General features: G+C 49.5%; 1 protein-coding gene across 1 annotated transcript in view; it reads left to right on the top strand.

Annotated features, from left to right (window-relative positions):
* Kcnn3 (potassium calcium-activated channel subfamily N member 3) overlaps window positions 1-20,275 on the top strand; it is a 149,382-nt gene that overhangs the window by 78,768 nt on the left and 50,339 nt on the right. The window contains exon 3 of the mRNA XM_052180010.1: window positions 10,766-11,184. Within this exon, the coding sequence (XP_052035970.1) occupies window positions 10,766-11,184 (419 nt within the window). The remainder of the gene's footprint in view (window positions 1-10,765; window positions 11,185-20,275) is intronic.

The following is a 20,275-nucleotide window of genomic DNA, read 5'->3' as shown; positions in this document are numbered from 1 at the left end:
CTAAATTTAGGGCGTGGCCCTTGGAACCGAGGCTGGCTGGGTCGCTGTGGCCTTACTGCATTGTACAGAACGGGACAAACGCCAAACCTACATGAGGAAGAGTCCCAGTGATTCCCGAAGTCTTGGGGAGGGAGGCTTCTTGGAAACTGCCTGAGCCAGTCTTCTGTTTCATGCCAATCGGGCACCGGTCGGGTCGGCTCCATTCCCTCCCTCTCTCCGTAGACTGAGCTGTCCTGGATGCCCAGTAGGATCCCATTGTCTGCTCCCAGACTTCTCTAATCCCTTCCCGGGTTTATTTTCAAGGCAGCGGCATCACGGGGTTCATCTGTTTACTTGTTTCCTGCAGCGCACGCTTCGTGGTCCAGGTTCCGTATCCACTTGTTTTCTGCGTTCTTGGGGTTTAGCGTGATTGTCCACAGTCAGAACCCAAACATGGTGGCTAGATGTGTGGACCATGAGCTCTTAGAGTAACGCTCCAAGCCTGTGAATCCAGCAATATAACTTTTTTTTGACTTTTTTAATGGATTTGGCTGTTTTGCCAGCATGCACATCTGTGCGGGGAAGTGGGTGTAATGCCCATGAAAGCCAGAAGAGGGCATTGAATTACCTGGAAGTGAAGCTACGGAAGGTTGTGGCCCATCACAGGGGCGCTGGGAATCAAGTCTGAGTCCCATGTAAGCGCAGGATTCTGAGCATCTCCGCAGCCGTGCATGCAGGAGCTTTTGAACGTAGCCTCTCGGTCTAGTATCAAACCTTGTCTTTCGCTGTAGCCAGAGCAGATCGATGGTTTCCCTGCTAAGTTGGTGGAGCACAGAGATCATACAGAGATCTGTGTAGTGGAGGTGGAGCACAGAGATCATACAGAAATCAGTGTAGTGGAGGTGGAGCACAGAGGTCATACAGAGATCTGTGTAGTGGAGGTGGAGCACAGAGGTCATACAGAGATCTGTGTAGTGGAGGTGGAGCACAGAGATCATGCAGAGATCTGTGTAGTGGAGGTGGAGCACAGAGGTCATACAGAGATCTGTGTAGTGGAGGTGGAGCACAGAGATCATACAGAGATCTGTGTAGTGGAGGTGGAGCACAGAGATCATACAGAGATCTGTGTAGTGGAGGTGGAGCACAGAGGTCATACAGAGATCTGTGTAGTGGAGGTGGAGCACAGAGATCATGCAGAGATCTGTGTAGTGGAGGTGGAGCACAGAGGTCATACAGAGATCTGTGTAGTGGAGGTGGAGCACAGAGATCATACAGAGATCTGTGTAGTGGAGGGGTGTGCGTTGGCACTCAGCAATGTTCTCCACCCTTCAGCCTAGAAAGCTGAGTTTCTTTCTCATGTTGAACTCACATTTAAAAAGAAACACAAAACAAAAAACAATTTATTAGTAGGAAATGGAAGCTGCAAATTGGATCCAACCCTTCCGTTCCAGATGAGGAGTCTGAGGGCCAGGACACTGAGAAACACTTGCCAGCCACGGAGTCCCCACTGGCCCTGCTCAGGGACAGACCCTGACCGAGTGACTGAGAAACAGGCTCCTTTCCCACATGCTGCAGCTTGGCTTTCATGCTCCAAGAACCCGGGACGGGCACAGTGACCTATGGTCATCGCTGGCCTCCGTTAGCCCCGCGTGAACTTCAGATTCTAAAGTCCCAGAGGGTTCCCAGGTCTATGGCAATAGACTAGAGGGGATGTCTGCCAGGGGAACTGAGGAGAACCTTGGTCTGGCTGGGCCCAGAGCCACCATGGGACATCACACATGGCCCAGTGCCACCAGCCGCAGGAAGTTAGTTTCAGGTGGGGAGGATTTCTTCTTAGAAAGATGGAGGGCAGAAGAGCACTACTCACCGTGCTCCAGCCTTGCTGGTGCCACACTGTGGCGGGGGGTGGGGGGGCTTTCTGACAAGGCCCAACAAGTAGGGTTTTGGTTTTGTTTCATTTTTTGAAATTTTTTGCTTTTTATTTTTTTGCTTTATTTTTATTTTATGTGCATTGGTGTTTTGTCTGCATGTTTGTCTGTGGAGGGTGTTGGATCCCCTGAAACTTTGCCATATGAGTGCTGGGAATTGGACCCAGAACCTCTGGAAGAGCAGCCAGTGCTCTTAGCCTCTGAGCCATTTCCCTAGCCCAAGTTTTGCTTTTAAATTTCAATTTTTTTCTTCCTTTTCTTCATCTAGCTCCACGCAGTTTCTGCTTATTGGAAATTTTATGTTCGTTCCTTGCTGCTGTAGACCTGAAGTTCGTCTCATCACTGACAACCAGCACTTGTCCTCAGGGAAACCCAATTAGGGATCACAGGACTTTTTGATGCTGTTTCCATGGTAACCCCATAGTAATGGTGCACATACAGAATATATAGTCTAAGGAGTTTACGTTTATTTATCTATAAGCTATATATTAATAACACATGATTTTTAAAATCTGGAATGTTATCTTCTGCGTTAAAAAATAATTATTTATTTTTAACTTTATGTGCATTGTGTTTTGCCTGCATGTACACCTGTGTGAGGATCCCCTGCAGCTGGAGTTACAGTTGTGAGCTGTCAGGTGGGTGCTGGGAATTGAACCCAGGTCCTCTGGAAGAGCAGTCAGTACTTTTTAAACCTCTGAGCCTTATCTATAGCCCCTTCTTCTGCATTTTTTTAATGATGGAAAAATTCCCTGAGGTTTTTCTCCCACAGAGGGAACATGAAAAGTTCCCCTCCCCCATCTCTTCATTTTCTCTCTTTAATTTAGAAAACTTTATAGTCGAGTAAGAATGAACGCTTTGCATTTGGCTGGGATCTGTCTACACATTGTCTCCCTTGATGGCTGAGAACATTTTATGAGACAATTTTGCTCAGATAAAGAGCAGAAGGGCCCAAGTCTTTCAAAAGGAAGGGAACTACTGATCTAAAGAGACAATTCAAACTCACGGTGACAAACAGGACAGTTAAGGCCTCTCCTCGCTTCCCTGCCAGGGCAGCCACTCCCCAGCCTGCAGCTGTCCCACAAGAGGCTCCAGGGTGTCTGGGTGAAGTGACCTGTTCTGAGGTGACCAGATGGCCCTCCAGAGCTGGCTGTCACGAGCTAGTGATGACAGAGCTTCCCTGAGAGACACCCTGTGGAGGAAGCAAGTCCCACCCCATGAGGGGTGAGCGGGAGGGGTCAGAGGGCTCCTCTGAGCTTAGCCTGTGGAGACCAGACATCAGGGCAAGCTCAGTGCTCTCCGGTACACCTTGTGCCCGCTGAGATCATTTTCTTTGGTACCATCAGTGGTTACTCAGAGTTAGGATTCTCACAGTGATCTCTTCACCCAGCTAATCATGCAACTCCCTAGATCTGCTAAGGAGAGACAACCAGCTGTTCCAGCACTCCATAAATTCTGTTTATCTCTGTTATCTGATTTAGTTCACCAGTGAACTTCCTTAAACACTTGCAGAAAACACTTTAAAATAACTAAACGGTTCAGAAAAATAACTCTTTAATACTTTGATTTGTTTCTTGGTGTCCGTAGGGTGTCAGAAGGAGGGATGGCTATTGATCATGGCCACACTCCCCTGCACTGGTCAGCCCTGTAACTATAGGGGTTAGAGAGTGTCAGTAGGTATTGTGGCTCTTTCTAGATCTTGTTGCAAGAGAACTGAAAAGGGAAGGGTCGGGCGTGGAAGGCCAATCTCCTGGCTGCCCTAATACCCATGGGTACGCGTCGGTCTCAGTGCATGTTGATGGTACTGTATAGCATGCCCCTGAAAGACAACAGCTTAAGACAACATTGTGTAACTGGACTCAGTGTGGTAGTCCTCTGCAGAGTTTGTTCATGTGCTGGTCTAGGAAAGCCTCGCTGTAGCCCCTGACAAAGTTGAGTGACAGAAAAAAGGAGGCCACATGTCTGCAGCAAGCCCCATAGAACTGATCTTCTAAACGTCAGATGTATTATATTTTATAACATCCCATTTCCCAAAGGAAGGCATGGGGTCAGGTTAAACTCAAGATGTTGCACCGTAGGCTATGCCTCTTGCAGGACGGAGAGGCGATGTCACACTCACAGAAAGCAAGTGGCTCTGTGGACATTTTCTGTAATCGACATCTAGTACTTGTCTCCAAGCGGTGCTGAGGTCCCGTCTTACCCACGTTCTCCTGTGAGGGTCCTCATGTGCCTCTCTGGTGCTAGAGCCACTTGAGACTGCAAACTGGCACCTGGGACATGTGTTTGACTTGTGTTTATGCCCCTACAATGGCCTCAGCTGGTTGGTTCTCGGTGGTTGTTTCACTGAATTGAGCTGAGTTGAACTGAATTACTTCTGGCTTTTCTCTAATTACTGCACATTAGGAATCACTCTGTTGTGTCAACCCGCCTCCTGAGCAAGCTCTTGGCATTGCGGTAACTTCGGCTCACAAGAGTTAGAGAAGGAGTAGAAGGATCCAGCCCTGAGTGACCTCTCACCGTCTGAGGAAGGAAGTCCACAGGCTGTGGTGCCACATGTCCCGTCTGCAGACTGACTCCTCTGCATGCGGAGGATCCCTTTTCCCATGTGAGGCAGCAAGATTCAGCAATTTAGAGACAGTTTCATTTCCTACCCAAGGAGTCAGTGGACAGGGGGCAAGCCCAGGCAGGCCCAGGAGAAAACTTCCTTGTCTGCTCAGGGTCTTTGACACCTCTCCCTTCTGGGGCTGTCCTTTCCAGGCCTTGAGTTTGCCACCTGTCAATATCACCCAGGGCCTTTCCAAAATCCACCAGAGGCAGTCAGGCTGAGTCATTGAGATCAAGCCTTGGGGTGACTGGTTCCTTCTGGAGACACTTGCCCATTTCCCCCGAGATCACTCTGACCCAGCACCACTTGAGAGCCTGATTCCAGGACCAGCAAGATGTTCACCAGGTAAAGGTACTCAGTACCAAGCCTGACGACCTGCCTTCATCCCCAGAACTCACACGGTGGGGGATGGGAGAGCGAGTTCCAGCAAATTGTCCTGTCTCTCTACACATGCACAGGAGCATTGGCTCCATCAATGAGCAAATACACATAATCAATATAATAATAGAGGCCACTTTGAAAACTAATAATAGAAGCTTGTTTTGGGTTAGCTCTAGAACTTTCTGATGTTGCAGATCACCTGGGGCAGTTTATTGCAGATCAGGCCATCCTCTGGGAAAGGGGCAGCATCCTCCATTGTGAGAAGAAATGTATTGTTAGGCCCTTGGGTAATGGTAGGCTCAGGAATGAAGTTCCCGCAGGCGTTCTTACTCATTCACCAGAAATTGACTTAATGCCACAGTGTGCCAGGAACATTGTAAGCCAAGTGAACCAGCATGGCTCTGCTCTAAGGAGCTCACAGAACCGAGAACAACACATGCTGGGTAGGAGGCGCCATCAGGAAAGTGCCACAGGGTTCTGGCTCCTTAGAGCAGGATGCATGTGCAACTTGACATAAGCTAGAGTCATCTGGGAAAAGGGAGCCTCAGCTGTAGAAATGCCTCCCTTCCTCGATCAATGACTGACATGACAGAGTGGGTGCTCCCCCCCCACCCCCGCCCCAGGCCAGTGGTCCTAACTTGTATAAACAGCAGGCCCGGTGAGCCCTGGGAGCCAGCCAGTAAGCAGCACTCCTCCGTGGCCTCTGCTTCAGTTCCTGTTTTGGCTCCTCCTAATGATACCATAACCTGTAGGGCAAATAAGCCCCTTTCTCTCCAGGTTGCTCCTGGTCCTGGTGCTTTGCCACAGAGACCAAAACCTAAGACAGTGCACATTGGGGACCATCACAAAAATCTTTATCTTCAGAGGAAACTGCCCAAGAAAGGGAAGATTAGCTCCAAAGTCAGATAAGTGGTAGCATTTAATAACTATCGATTGCATGCTAAGACTGAGCTTAGGCATTGGCAATAGCAGAGATCAAGGAAGCTCACACTGAGATCACTGGGTCCCGGCCCTGGTTACCCTTTGGTATCCAGGAGCTTTAAGAATAATCCCAGCACCCAGGAGCCCGAGGCAGGGAGATTGTCTATTCAAGGGCAGCCTGGGCTAGATAGCAGATGCTATATCAGAAAATAAGCACAAGCGCTCCAATGTCAGCCCCTCGCCCCCTCCCACAGGTCAGACACCAGCCCTCCCCTCCCACCGATCCAGTCTTGGTCTGAGGATGGACCTTGGCAGAGAGCTGCTTTTCTTTCCTTTGCCCCTCCCTTCTTTTCCCTCCCTCCCCCTTCTTCTGCTAAGCTCCTGTTGTGCAAGGCACAGGGGATTTTTAACAGGCCTCCAGAGTGGCTCTGATGTGCAGCCGCTTCGACAGCCACTGGTCTAAGTGACAAGACAGACAGAAATGCAGTAAAGACCAATAAATAACTGAAACTTGTGATTGGCAGGGAATGAGCAGGAGGCAGAGGAGCTGCAGGAAGTGAGGTCACCCTGCAGAGCTGTGATTCCAGGGGTAGGAAGCACAAGGCTGCCCTGTGCAGGAGAGCTGCCTGCGGATGGTATGGGAGCCGCCCGGCTCTGCGGGGCCATCAAACCCTGCCATGATGGCTGTGTGGCAGGGACTCACAGTCTGCAGCCTGAAATAGTTCTCCTTGTTCCTCTTCTGCAAACAACCTCCCCCAAGTACACACTGCTTGTAAACGCCCAGCAGCATCTCTGTGAGCCACCTAGAGAGACCTCAGCCGAGTACACAGGAACAGGAGTCCCGTAATGGAGACCCCAAGGCCTAACGCCTGGTGTGGGAGGGTCCAGCCAGCTCACCAGCCTCTGACTGACTGACTGCATCTATCTTCCTTGCACCAAGACACCGAGAGGCTGGCGGGGACAGCACCCCAGCCAGTTCTTTCCTGTTGAGCTGGGTAGCTCAGTGGAGACCCCATCCTTCAGTTCAGATGATCTACCAGCTCAGTCTCCACCGAGCAATCAAAGGAATCCGTTACTCATTGCTTCAGTTCCTACTGCGTGAACCCAGTTACTATAGCAACTGAATGTGCTTCTTTATTACTGGATGGAAGGCTTTAATTTTGTATTTAAAGAGTTTGGCCAGAGAGCCGTGTTGCCATGACTCGGGCTGTTGGATAGCAGCTAGGAGCAGACAGATACCTTGGAAATGGCCACAGAGCTGTCTCTCTCATTCACGGATCTGGGCCTGGGAAACCCCGGGCTGCGCTGCACTGAGGCTGCGCTGCACTGAGAGAGAGCAGCCTCCCCAGGTGCGCTGCTGGTACCTTCCTCTGTTCACAGATGATCCCTGCTGAGAGCCGCCCCCAGCCAGGCTTCCCAGGGTGGCCTCCGCTTCCCCTACTGAGCTTCACCCAGGGATCTTGCTTGGAGGCTTCGCTTTGCCCCGTCCCAACAGGCAGCAGGCCTTTAATATGTTTGCTGGACACTGGCTTATGACCTCATTGAGTTTCACATTTGTTATGGCCCTGTATGGTCACAGGACAGGAAGAGGGGAAGTCGATACTCAGCTACTCAGCGAGGTTGAAGCCTGGCACACTCCACAGCCGCCCCTTTCGCCTCTCAGGGGGCTGCTAGGACGCCTGGAACTTGATCCCGCAGCACGCAGATGTCACAGGCAGACACTAAAAGCAAGAGAGCACATCTCCACACAGCCCTTACTGCACACGCGCACGCGCACTGTCTACCTCATGTGACTCACCTGTTTGCGTTCTATTTGTATCTGATGTGCCAGGGACTCTTTGACTCTAAGGTTTTATTCTTGGAGGCCTCAGGCTCAGGCAGCATGAGTCTTCTCCTTAGATGAAGGGACTCATGGGAAGGCAGTGGATAGGGGTGAGGGGGATGCTTAGCGATTGCCTTCAAAGCAGAAGGGTGGGGCCCAGACCTTGGAGGGGGGCAGAGTCAGTCTGCTGCCCGCAGAAGTGGGCGGAGCATTTGTGAATGCTGGATGTGAGCATTAGCTTCTCTCCCGAGCTTCTGCAACACCATTAGCTTCTTTCTCTCCCCCTGACTGTTCACTGGCCTTCCAGAACTGGCCCCGGGCAGGATTCAGGGATCACTCTCCTCTCAGGATGTGCAAGTGAGGATGCTCGTTCTCCAAGGCTCACTGCCCCAAAACACCAGCCAAGTTAGGCCACAAGGCCTCCAGCCTAGGTCCTCCCTAAAGGCCAGTAGAAGCCATGCTGGAGGGCAGCAGTTCCCCGGGGATCTGGGCAGAGGACCTGGGGTGCATGGGTCCCTGAGGTGGCAGCCAGGGCAATACAGAGGGTGTGGCAGGCACCTCCGTTGTCCTGGCTATAGCTCCAACCGTATGCAGGCCCCGGTTGCTTGGGACAGACTTGCTGTGGACGGAAGAGAAGACCAAGCTTGCTGAAAGGCCAAAGTGGAGCCCCTGACAGTCATCCAACACATTGGGACCCTATGGTGGGGTTTCCTCGGGGACAAAGCCTGGACCTTCCCTGGATGTGAATCTCAGCTGAGTATGTGCAAGGCAGTAGTAGGCATCCAGGGAATGCCTGCAGGAGTGGGTCCTCATGACATGGCCCCAGGGTTCAAAGCTCTCAGGAAGACTGGGATTAGAAAGGAATGGAGACATAGCCCAAGCCGGCCCTCATTGTACACAAAGACCAAGATGCTAGCTAGTCTAGTAAGGCTAAAAAGAAGGCATAGCTAATGTTAACAATTAGCCATGATAGTTGCTGCTTTGCGCATGACTGCTAACAGTGTGATGGGTACATGGCAGGTTTGTTGCACATCGGATGTACTAGTGTGTATGATATATGCAACACACCCATTGTAGCCTCTGCAGCACATGGTGCGTTCCCAGGCAGGAGGGTGGAGAGGCAGAGAGGTTCAGTCACTCACCTAGGGTTCCAGAGCTGGTTAACAGTAGGCTCGGGAGCCATGCAATGAGTGCTCTACGCATTACCCAAGAGTGCAGTGTGGTCTGCAGACACTTGCTGCCCCTTCTGAGTTGGGGTCAGGAACCTGGTTGCCTTGTAAGCTCTCTGCTACAGGAAACACCCACCTTTCTCCACCAATGCCACGCCTGCTGAGACTCAGAGGTGCGGGGGGGGGGGGGGCAGGTGTTGAAAGCTTCTCAGTGCTCCTCTCACGCTGTCCTCCCTCTACTCATTGGATTTGGGGGAGGTTAAATTATTTATTTTCATTTTATGTGCATTGGTGTTTTGCCCGCATGCATGTCTGTGTGAAGGTGTCATATCTTGGAATTATAGATAGTTGTGAGATGGCATGTGGGTGCTGGGATTTGAACCTGGGTCCTCTGGAAGAGCAGTCAGTGTCCTCAATTGCTGAGCTATCTTTCCAGCTCTGATTTGTGGGAGCTTTGTCCACATGCCAAGTATGAACACCAAAGGGGGTTCTGCAGTTTAACCCAGCTTTAACACTCTACTTGACGTTACATTAAGTGCCCCCTGGCTACTGGTCCTTCAGCTCTGTCCCACTTTAAAAGTCCACTTGGGGCTGGCTGAGCTGTGAGTCGGGGCTTCCATGACCTGGGCCTTGGATTTGATTCACCTGCTGGGAACAGGGGCATAGCTCAGGGACACATTTGCACCTTTATTCTTTGGGGTGTTTCAGAGAATTCTGCTGAGCCGCAGGCTGGAGTGGACTCCCAGGGCAGACATACGGGAAGGTTGTAAACCATCTGGGGCGTCTGTGGGCGTGTTATCTCCCAGGTGCCTCCATGTGGTCAGCTATGTGGAAGTCTCCAAACCTTGTCCTTGGGCTTGACAGAAGCTTCTTTGTGTAGCATGTGTGATGAAATCACTTGCCACTGATGGTCAGCCGCTAGTGTGGGGCTGGTAGTCTTTCTCCTCCTTGCTCCCATCCTGAGGCTGGCCAGTCATGACATGGGCATTTGGAAGACTCTGACTCTGACTGTGCTGGAGATGCAGCCCTGTGGCAGAAACACCAGCCTGGCTTGTAGGAGACCCTGGACTTAAACCCAGGCTCTAAATAACAGTAGCCAGGTGTGCACCCTTTAACCCCAGTGCTTAGGAGGCAGAGGCATGTAGATCTCTGTGAGTTCAAGGCTAGTCTAGTCTACAAAACACAGGCCTGCCAGGACTACACAGTGAAACCCTGTCTCAAAACAAAACAAGCCCCAAAGACTCATCATTTTTGAAGCTCAGTATATGTATGTGTGTGTTGTGAGTATATGTGTGTGTGTACATATATGTGTGTGTTTGTATATGGGGTTGTGTGTATATATATATATATATATATATGTGTGTGTGTGTGTGTGTGTGTATGTGTATGGTGTGTGTGTGTGTGTATGGTGTGGTGTGGTGTGTGTGTGTGTGTGTGTATATATGGTGTGTGTGTGTGTGTGTATTGTTGAGGGTCAGACCCAGTGTCATGTGCATGCTATGTTATACCCCAGCCCTCTCCAGGGTTTTAGTAGTTACATGCCCCAGCCAAGGTGAGGACCAAAATGTATTCTTTCTTATTATGAATCTCAGTATCCAGTTTGTCATGCTGGCTTATTCTTGTAATCCCAGAACTGGAAAGGTTGAGGCAGGAGGATCTCCATGAGTTTGAGGCTAGCTGGTTACAGAGTGAGACCTTGTCACAAACAAACATGACAATATCCTAGGAAGCCACTTTCAGAGGAAGGAAGTGAGATTCAGAGAGTGGGTGTCTTAGCTAAGACCCTCAGCTGGGTCTGAGCAGGTCTTCTGACTCCCACTGGGGCTGTCACACAGGTAGACGCCTAGCTTGCCCCTGAGGTGGTCAGGCTCACGGATCCTCAGGACCCCTGCCCCTGCCTCTTCTGCGACACTCCTGCTCACCTGCCCTGGCCACGCTAATGTGCTCTTTGCCCCTCCAGCTCTTTGTGATCGACAATGGTGCAGATGACTGGCGGATAGCCATGACCTACGAGCGCATCCTCTACATCAGCCTGGAGATGCTGGTGTGCGCCATTCACCCCATTCCTGGAGAGTACAAGTTCTTCTGGACTGCACGCCTGGCCTTCTCCTACACCCCATCTCGGGCAGAGGCTGACGTGGACATTATTCTGTCCATCCCCATGTTCCTGCGCCTTTACCTGATCGCCCGAGTCATGCTGCTACACAGCAAGCTCTTCACTGATGCCTCCTCCCGAAGCATCGGGGCCCTCAACAAGATCAACTTCAACACCCGGTTCGTCATGAAGACGCTCATGACCATCTGCCCCGGCACGGTGCTGTTGGTGTTCAGCATCTCCTTGTGGATCATCGCTGCCTGGACTGTGCGAGTCTGTGAAAGGTATCTCAGGGAGACCCTGAGCGTGGGATGAGGAGGGAGGAGGGGCAGGGATGCCAGGTCTAAGGTCTGACGGAGGAGGCTGGAATGCTCCCAGATACCTCAAGGGAGAAAATGGGGGCAAGAAGAGCAGGGCAGAGCTGGTGTAGAATATTGCAACACTGGAGCCCAGGTAAGCTGGGGAAAATATATATAACTACCTTTTGTTTCTCCTTTTGGACCAAAGTGTCAAAGTCTTCTGGTCACACATACCCCTTTAAAATATTTATTTATTTATTTATTTATTCATTTATTTAATGCATATGAGTACACTGTAGCTGTTTTCAGACACACACCAGCTGAGGACATCAGATCCCATTACAGATGGTTGTGAGCCACTACTGGGAATAGAACTCTGGACCTCTGGAAGAGCAGACAGTGCTCTTAACCACTGAGCCATCTCTCCAGCACCCTGGTTATATCCTTAACTGCCCCCTCTCAGTATTTATTGATTTACATGATTTTGTATGTTCTCCTCTTGGAGATTAATGATGCTTGCAAATGTTCACAGGGCTCTGATAAGCCTGCAGTAACAAAACCTATTTATTTTTGCTTAGTTCAAATTTCCTCATATAATTATTTTTGCCCACAGATCTCATACACCTCTAGTAATATGTTCTGCTCAAGGTTTTGGTTCACTGACTGATAACATCAGTGTCGCCAGGAGACGTGTTAGAGTACAGGGCTTAACTCCAGAGTTATTGAAGCAGCAGTGGCCCTTTAGCGGTGTCTCGTCATGATTCATGTGCACTTTAGAGTTGGAGAACCACTACGCTGGTGAGATAGACTGAGGCTTTAGGGGGTTGGGCGGTGATTCAGAGGACTCCTGATGGGAGTGGAGGGAGGGAGGGACTGACTGTGGCCTCCCAGAGACCGCGGCTCTGCCATGACCCGACGGTTCTCAGAACATCCACCCCTGTGGCTCCCTATTAGGATGGTGCTCTCTCTCTGTGTACCCCTCAGGCCCTGTTGGTGATACCTGTCCTTTTCAAGCCAACTGTGTCTCATTCCAATCAGATTTCATGTGTAGAGTCTGCCTGAGAAGCTGTGGTTTCCTCTTTTCAAACCAAGTGTCACCTGAAATAGAATAAAGCCACCGAGGCAGAGAGCTTCGGTGTAGGAAGGCACAGAGGGAATCCGTGCTGCTGGCACAGACCCTGGTAGCTGTCCTTAATGCATCAGTATTTACGATTTGACCGTCAGATATCCCACGTGCCCATCTCTGAGCTGAGCTAAGTCAAGGCAGAGGATCCTAGCAGAGCTCTGGCTGGATAGTTAGCACATGGCTAGTTAGTTAGCACACGGGGGCCACGAATGAGATTTCCCACTGGCTTTGGGATGTTCAGCCAGTAGGTGTGGCTTTCTGATTTCATCGTGCTGCCCAGAACATGGTCCTTATGTGAGAGGAGCAGCCACTAAGAAGCACGCTGCGACTGTCTGCATTGGGGGACAGAGAGCCCCAAGCCACACTCCCCAGCTAGTTAGAGCCCCACCATAGCTCAGCAGCTAAGCTCCTTTCCCAAGCTGTGACCCATACCAGACAGCTCTCCTCACAAGCCTTCTCTGGCAAACACTCTCCGGTGACAGAGACATGGTGCTCTGCTTCCTACCCCAACTCCTCATGGAGCTGCCCTGCTGTTTGTTTGAGACAGGGTAGTCCAGGCTGGTCGTGAACTTGTGATAGCTCCGTCCTGTTTCCTGCCCCATCACGCTGGGAGGGCAGGCGTGTGCTGGCTGCCTTCTGGGACTCTGCTGAGGAAAGCAGCCACTCGGCCTTCCGGCTTCAGTAATGAAGGAAGGACAGCGAGAGCTGCTTTGCAGGACTCATCGTTACAGCCAAGCAGAGCCAGCCCTGCAAGCTGCACCTCGCCATGCGCTGTAACCCCAGTTAACTCAGGATCTCTGTGGCGGCCTTTGTTTTTTTTTTTTTTTAAATAACCAGAATAGACAGATTACTGCCAAATACCCACTGATACTCATCCTGTTTTCCTTTCTAACCATCAGAAGCCAAGATTTCCAACAGTGGTGATTGAATTTGTATAGCCCTTTGGGGGCACTTGAGGTTTTCCGTCTGAAATGCATGTATCTCATGAATACTTGTCTGGCATGTGTTTCAGATGAACAGGCTGGCTAAACACACACTCAGGTACCTACAAGTGGGTTTCATTGTTTACTGAAACGTTCACAAGTATAGTGACTTATTTACTCATTTCTGGAGAATAGCCACATTTTGAAGGGCCTTGTCGTTGGATGTTGGTTGATACTGAACACCCTTCAAAGCTTCCAAGTCCAGGCTGGACTTGCCTGGTTAGATGAGGTTAGCTTGCATTATGGTATGTTAGTCTCCATTAGCCTAGGTTAGACAAGCCCGTTAGCCCTTGTAAAACTAGCTTGGCCTGTGCTGCTACAGAATCCCCAGCTGTTCCCTTTGCAAACGTGGCTTATGAGCTTCAGCTGAACATCAGGAAACGAAGCAAGTCAGAGCCTCCCGCAGTCTGCCCTCTAGGGAACAGACATTGCGAGCACAGGCGGGGATGGGTTGGGCATATGTGGTACTGAGCACAGGAACACGCCCTGGCTCCTGCTTCTCACTCTGTCCTGGCTTTGTATTCCATGCTTCATGCTCTCCCAGCCTAACCCAGCAGCAGACTCAAGGCAGCCAGACTGTCCTCACCTTAGGGCTGCCTGCTGGAGAGTAAGTGGTTTGAGGTCTCAGGGCTCCTAAGTGTGCAGTCAGAATGTAAGCATGAGTTCTTTTCCAAACTTCAAATTTCTCTCATCAACCCAGGCTGGATCCTGCAGGGACAGGAATTGTGCTCTAGACTGTCTGAGGTCTGAGGGCTTCTGTGGTGACACAAAAATGCCAGGCTTGTCGCTTGCTCTTCTCTGATGTCTGTGTCCTCGATCGCTTTGCCATGCTGTTCCCAGGGCTTACTTTATGTTCAATGAAGTCTTCGTGTGTGTGTGTGTGTGTGTGTGTGTGTGTGTATGTGTGTGTGTGTGCGCACGTGTATACATGCATTTTTGTTTCTTCACTTGTGTATGTTCCTGTGCACATGTGTGGGTGTGCACACACATTTGTGTGTGCATGTATGTGTACAGTGGCTATTGGAACACACCTGCTCTGCCCTGTGTTGACTTGAACACCAGTTGCCTCCACCTGCTATTGTGCTGGTTGTGAAACCCCACCTCTCAAGGGAGCTGCCTGACTCAGGGTCATGCCCCTTACTCTGGGGTAGCAGGAACCCACGGATGGAGTTTAAAGGCCCCTTTACCTCCTAGAGCAGTGGGTTCTCACCTTATGGAATTTGAGTGACCCCTTTCACAGAGGTTTGCCTAAGATCATCTGCATATCAGATATTTACTTTACAACTCATAACAGTACCAAAATTACAGTTATGAAGCAGCAATGGAATAATTTTGTGGTTGAGGACACCACAACATGAGGAGCTCTGTAAAAAGGTCTCAGCTCTGGGAAGGCTGAGAACCATGTCCTAGAGGATAACTGTCTAGGGTCATCAGACTCTAGGGGTCCCTAAGGAGTCACCTGAGGTTTCTGTTACCACTGTCCCACACCTAGCCCATGTCCCATTTCCTGTGCTAACTCTGAGAGCATCCCCATCCCCTAAATTTCTGTCCCCAGATCTCAGTCTTGACTCTGCTCACAATTTGACCTATAGGACCGTGAAGCATGTATAGAATGCGTGCAAGCAGGGAAAGCCCTTCTCTTGCAATGGCCAGTAGGTTTCTTTCAGATCTATAGGTGACCCTGTGCTTTCCAAGGTCAAATCATGAGCATGACTGAGACACTGAGACACGGGTTGCAGGGGGTGGGGGGAGGATCTCTCTCAGTTTGATCTGATGATGGCTCTGCTACCTTTGGCGTTAGAGAAGGTGGCTTTTCAACGGCGTTATTCACCATGACAGGTTCTAGAACCTGCTCTGGCTGCTGTTGCCCTGACCAGGGTTTGCATATGGCCCAGGTGGCCTCCATCAGCCGGACCTGTCTCTAGCTGTATGCACACACCTCTGAAGTTGCTATGGAAATCCTCTTTAGCAAGATGTGTTTTAGAAGTCATTTCTCCTATCTGGGGTTGGCTTTTATGGGACAATAAATGTTTTTACATCTCCTCCTGCCAAGGACAGACTGGAGTTAATAATGGCGCAGAGGCGCCCTGTCTTGGGAGAGCAACACCTGGTTGCCAGGCGGGCAGGAGCAACACTGGCGGCTTGTTTTGTTGGGCCCCCAGAGATGCATTACATCACGGCCTCCGGAGCCTGACAGTTGCTGCACTCAGCATTCTCCAGGATTCTCTTGGCTGCGTGCCCACCGCCCACAGGCCTCCCAGGGCCACCCCAGGAACCTCCTCATTAAACACTGTCAAATGCCAAGCAGCAGTAGAAGGGGAACAGTGGAGGCCCCAGGTCCCAGTGTGCCAGGCCAGGGAAGTCGGCTTTTCCCTGCGCACCCTGAACGATGTTCTGGCTGCCTACTTGTGTGTGTTTATCTCCTCGGAAGAGGCAGAAAGGGCTCCACAGCACCGACAGACATGGGCTGAGTCTGGCATTGCAAGTAAACCTTCTCCATCTTCTTGGCTGGCTGGGCCCATTGGGATTCTTCCCCACCAGGTCCCCACAGTCTGTACACAGGCTGTTTGCCACAGGGTCTCAGGCCTGACACAGCAGGTGTTTGGTTTTGACTGTGTGAATTTTAATTTTTTAGACAGGTTTAAATACCTGTATAAAAGAATGTAATGAAGAATTTAAATTTAAGGATCTTGCCTGTAGAGCCAGAGAGAACCAGGTCGTTCTGGGGTTGGAGTTACAGCTCAGGGGAGGGTACTTGACCAGCATGGAGGAGACCCTGGGTTGATTCTCAGAACTGTGAATGAAGAGCAGGAGGAGGAGGAAGAGGAGGAAGAGGAGAAAGAAGGACCAAACCGTATTCTTTTTTGTTGTTGTTGGTTTTTGTTTGTCTGTTTGGTTGGCTTTTGGTTTTCAAGATGGAGTTTCTCTGTATAGCTCTGGCTGTCCTGGAACTCACTCTAAACCAGGTTAGCCTCGAACTCAGAGAGATCTGCTTGCCTCTGCCTCCCAAGTGCTGGGATTAAAGGCATAAGGCAGCAATGCCCAGCTCCAACCTACATTATTGTTCTCTGCTGGTGATTGGTGAAGCTCTGAGGCAGGAGCTGAGAGGAACAGAGTGCCCATGGCAGTGGGCGTGGCTTGAGCGGGCAATGGGCGTGGCTTAAGAAAAGCAGTATGGAGCTTGTCTCCAAGATGAGGCTCATGGAGGAAGCCTCCATGCTGAGCTGAGCAGAGCTTATCTGGGAAGAGCTTGAAGAATGGGGCTGTGGTTGTGGGGGGCCCTTTGATGAAGCACATACTCCACTGTGGTCTGTGGTTGTGGGGGGCCCTTTGGTGAGGCACACACTCCGCTGTGGTCTGTGGTTGTGGGGGGCCTTTGGTGAGGCACATACTCCGCTGTGGTCTGTGGTTGTGGGGGGCCCTTTGGTGAGGCACATACTCCGCTGTGGACTGTGGTTGTGGGGGGCCTTTGGTGAGGCACATACTCCGCTGTGGACCTTGCACAAAGATAAGTAGGAACTATGTGAAAATGGTAAGCACTTCTAGACATAGATATTTTATCTAAGATAATTTGAGTTAAGCCTGTGTTGAATATACAGGTGTTCAACACACACATGTACACATACACATGCATACACATATGCATACACAGAGAGCGGTATGTGCTAAAAAATATTTTGTTAGAAGTCTGTAATTTTAAATGTTTATAAATGACTGGTTGAGGGAGTGGGATGATGGATCAGGAAGGACCCCATGAGTTGGGGGCAGGGAGCCCCCCTGCAGTCCTACCACTAGCTGGAGAAGTGAGAAGTTGGTCTTCTCACGTGTTGGTGTTGGGGGGTGCTCACCTCTAGTCCCACAGTTAGCGTTGGTTGGGGTGGGGCTCACCTCCAGTCTCACTGCTAGCTGGGGAAGTGAAAAGTTTGTCTTCTTTAAGCAGAAACCAGTCAGGGTGGTCCTGCTACCCAGTAAGGAAGAGAAAAATTACCCTAAAGATGCAAAAGAACGTTAATTATGAGGCACCTAAAGCAGCCTTGAAAGATTAGATATGCCTCGAAGTGCGAAAAAATAGTGTTATGAAGAAGACAGCAGTCGAGGAATGAAAACATACCTGCATGTGCTCAGAGCGCTGGAAAGTCAAACCTGGTTTTGTGAAAAAGAAAATCCCCATTAGTGATGTTGACTTTCTTAAAATGTAGAAAGTAGAGCGTCAACTTAGATGCTTCCCCAGGGGGCCAGAGAGAGCGCTCATGGGTAAGGGAATTAGAACTCAGAACTCTGAAACCTGTGTGGTAGGATGGGAACCAGCTCGTGCAGGTGTCCTCTGACCTCCACGGGCTGTGGCACCTGCCTTCCTCCAGAAATATAAATGAATGAATGAATGAATGAATGAATGAATGAACAAATATTTTAAAAAGTTGTTTCAGAATCTAAAAGATGAGTGAAAGGTGGCTAGCACCGATGGAGGCCATGAAGCCAAGGTTTGGACAAAAATATAGTCAAAGACATACACGAAGAAAACTTCCAGAATGACTGACAAATAGGCAAGGAGTTGGTAGACTTGGAAAGGTCAAACAAAGATTTCACCTTTCTGATTGGAAGAGCATAGGGACCACCCCTAAACATATTTACTACTGTTTTGGGAATTGTATTAAATCACAGGATTAACCAACCTAGAGTCATAAGAATAACAAAACTGTTTCCTCATATCTGCTAAGTTTTAAGAGTCAGTAGGACATCTTGACAGAGTTTGCAGTCTGTGACCTACTCTGTCATCTGAATGAAACAACAAAAGACTCACTATTAAGATCTTAATAATGGGGGGTGTGGGGCTGGAGAGATGGCTCAGTGGTTCAGAGCACTGGCTGCTCTTCCTGAGGACCTGGGTTAAATTCCTAGTACCCACATGGCAGCTGTCTTAGTCAGAGTTTCTATTCCTGCACAAACCTCATGACCAACAAGCCCATTGGGGAGGAAAGGATTTATTTAGCTTACTCTTCCACATTGCTGTTCACCACCAAAGGAAGTCAGGACTGGAACTCAAGCAGGTCAGGAAGCAGGAGCTGATGCAGAGGCCATGGAGGGATGTTACTACTGGCTTGCTTCCCCTGGCTTGCTCTAGAACCCAAGACTACCAGCTGAGGGATGGCACCACCCACAATGGACCCTCCCTCCTTGATCACTAATTGAGAAAATGCCTTACAGCTGGATCTCATGGAGGCATTTCCTCACCTGAAGCTCCTTTATTTGTGATAACTCCAGCTCGTGTCAAGTTGACACACAAAACTAGGCAGTACAGCAGCTCACACCTAACTTCAGTTTCAGGGATCTGACACACTCACTCAGAAATATATGCAGGCAAAATGCCAATGCACATAAGATAAAAATAAAATTTAAAAAGATCTTTGTAATAGACTGATGTGAAGGCAGAGAGGTGGACAGAGCTATGCATGATCGTCAAAATAAATTTTAATGTCCAGGGAAAATCAGGTTCCTTTGTGTATATGCACTGAAACAATACCAATAATTCAACAATAGTTAGGGATTACAATCCTTAGATTAAATGTTTAAAAGGAGAAGGCTTGAAGGGTTTAGTAAAAGCAGTTAAATTCATTATCTGATACAGAGCATCTTAATCCTTAACATTCAAATTAAGGAATTAGAAAAATATAGTTGAAGTCATACTTTGAACCTTAAGTTAGGATATAAAACAAGATTTATTCACTTATTTTTATTTTGCATGTGGGTATTTCCGGTATGTGTCTGTGCATCACGGATGTGCAGTGTCCACAGAGGCCAGAAGAAGGCGTCAAATACCCTCTGGAACTGCACTCAAAGACAGTTGGGTGCTGGGAATCAAACCTGGTTCTCTGGAAGAACAGCCAGTACTCTTAACCACTGAGCCACCTCTCCAGCTCCCACAAGTAGGACTTAAAAAAAAAAACATACAATAAGGATAATAATAACATCACCTAAGAGTTGTTCAACCCCCAGATGGTACCTCGCCTGTATGAAGCCTAGGGCTGTGATGTCCCATCCCACATAGGGTCAAGCTGAGACCCGAGGAGCTGAAGTAACACGTACTTCCCAGGCATCAGATCCACCACGCTAAGCCAGAAGAGACAAGGACTCAACGGGAAACCGTAAAGACAAAACCCAAACCCAAAACCAGATGACAGAAAACCACGTCTAAAAGTTGTAATGATCAACATCAGTCGAGTTACCTCCTCAATTAAAAGACAGTGTCCTTTGCTTTGATGGGATTTCAAAGCAGAAGTTATGTTTTATGCTAATTTAAAAAGAGGAACCTAAAGCAGAAGGAACCCCCCCCCCAAAAAAAAAAGTAAGAGTGAAGAGTTATGTAAATTCAACGCAGAGGGCAATGGAGGCAGGCTGCTTTCATGGCACAGATCAGTTTGTGGTTCAAGGGAATCATTTAACACGTCCGATGGGGGATGGGAGTATTTCACAGGCGGAGAGATGGCTGATCAAGTAAGAGCACTGGCTGCTCTTCCAGAGGACCAGGGTTCAGTTCCCAGCACTCCGGTTCCTGAATATCTGAGCCCCTCTTCTGGCCTCTGTAGTCACGAGACCCACAAGTGATACACAGACATGCATGCAGGTAAAATGCCCATGCATATGAAATAAAAATAATAATACTGACAAAAATATCATAACGTAGGGTAAACTTTTGTCCAGAAAAAAATGAGATTGAAAATCTGGAGGGCAAGATGGGGGGGGGGGAGGGGGGAGCTGGAGAGATGGCTTGGTGGTGAAGTCCTTGTCATGTAAGTGGAGGATCAGGTTTTGATCCCCAGAACCCACATAGAAGCCAGGCGGGTGTGTAACCTCACTGCTCAGAGACAGAGGATCTCCCAGCAAGCTGGATAGCCAAACCAGCCAAACCAGAAAGCTCCGGATTTACTGAGAGAGCCTGCCTCAATATTTAAGGTAGAGATGGATTGAG

This window comes from Apodemus sylvaticus, chromosome 4 (genome assembly GCF_947179515.1).
Source record: "Apodemus sylvaticus chromosome 4, mApoSyl1.1, whole genome shotgun sequence".
Taxonomy (NCBI): Eukaryota; Metazoa; Chordata; class Mammalia; order Rodentia; family Muridae; genus Apodemus; species Apodemus sylvaticus.
The sequence above is the reverse complement of the archived record's forward strand: the minus strand, read 5'-3'. Positions and strand labels throughout refer to the sequence as shown.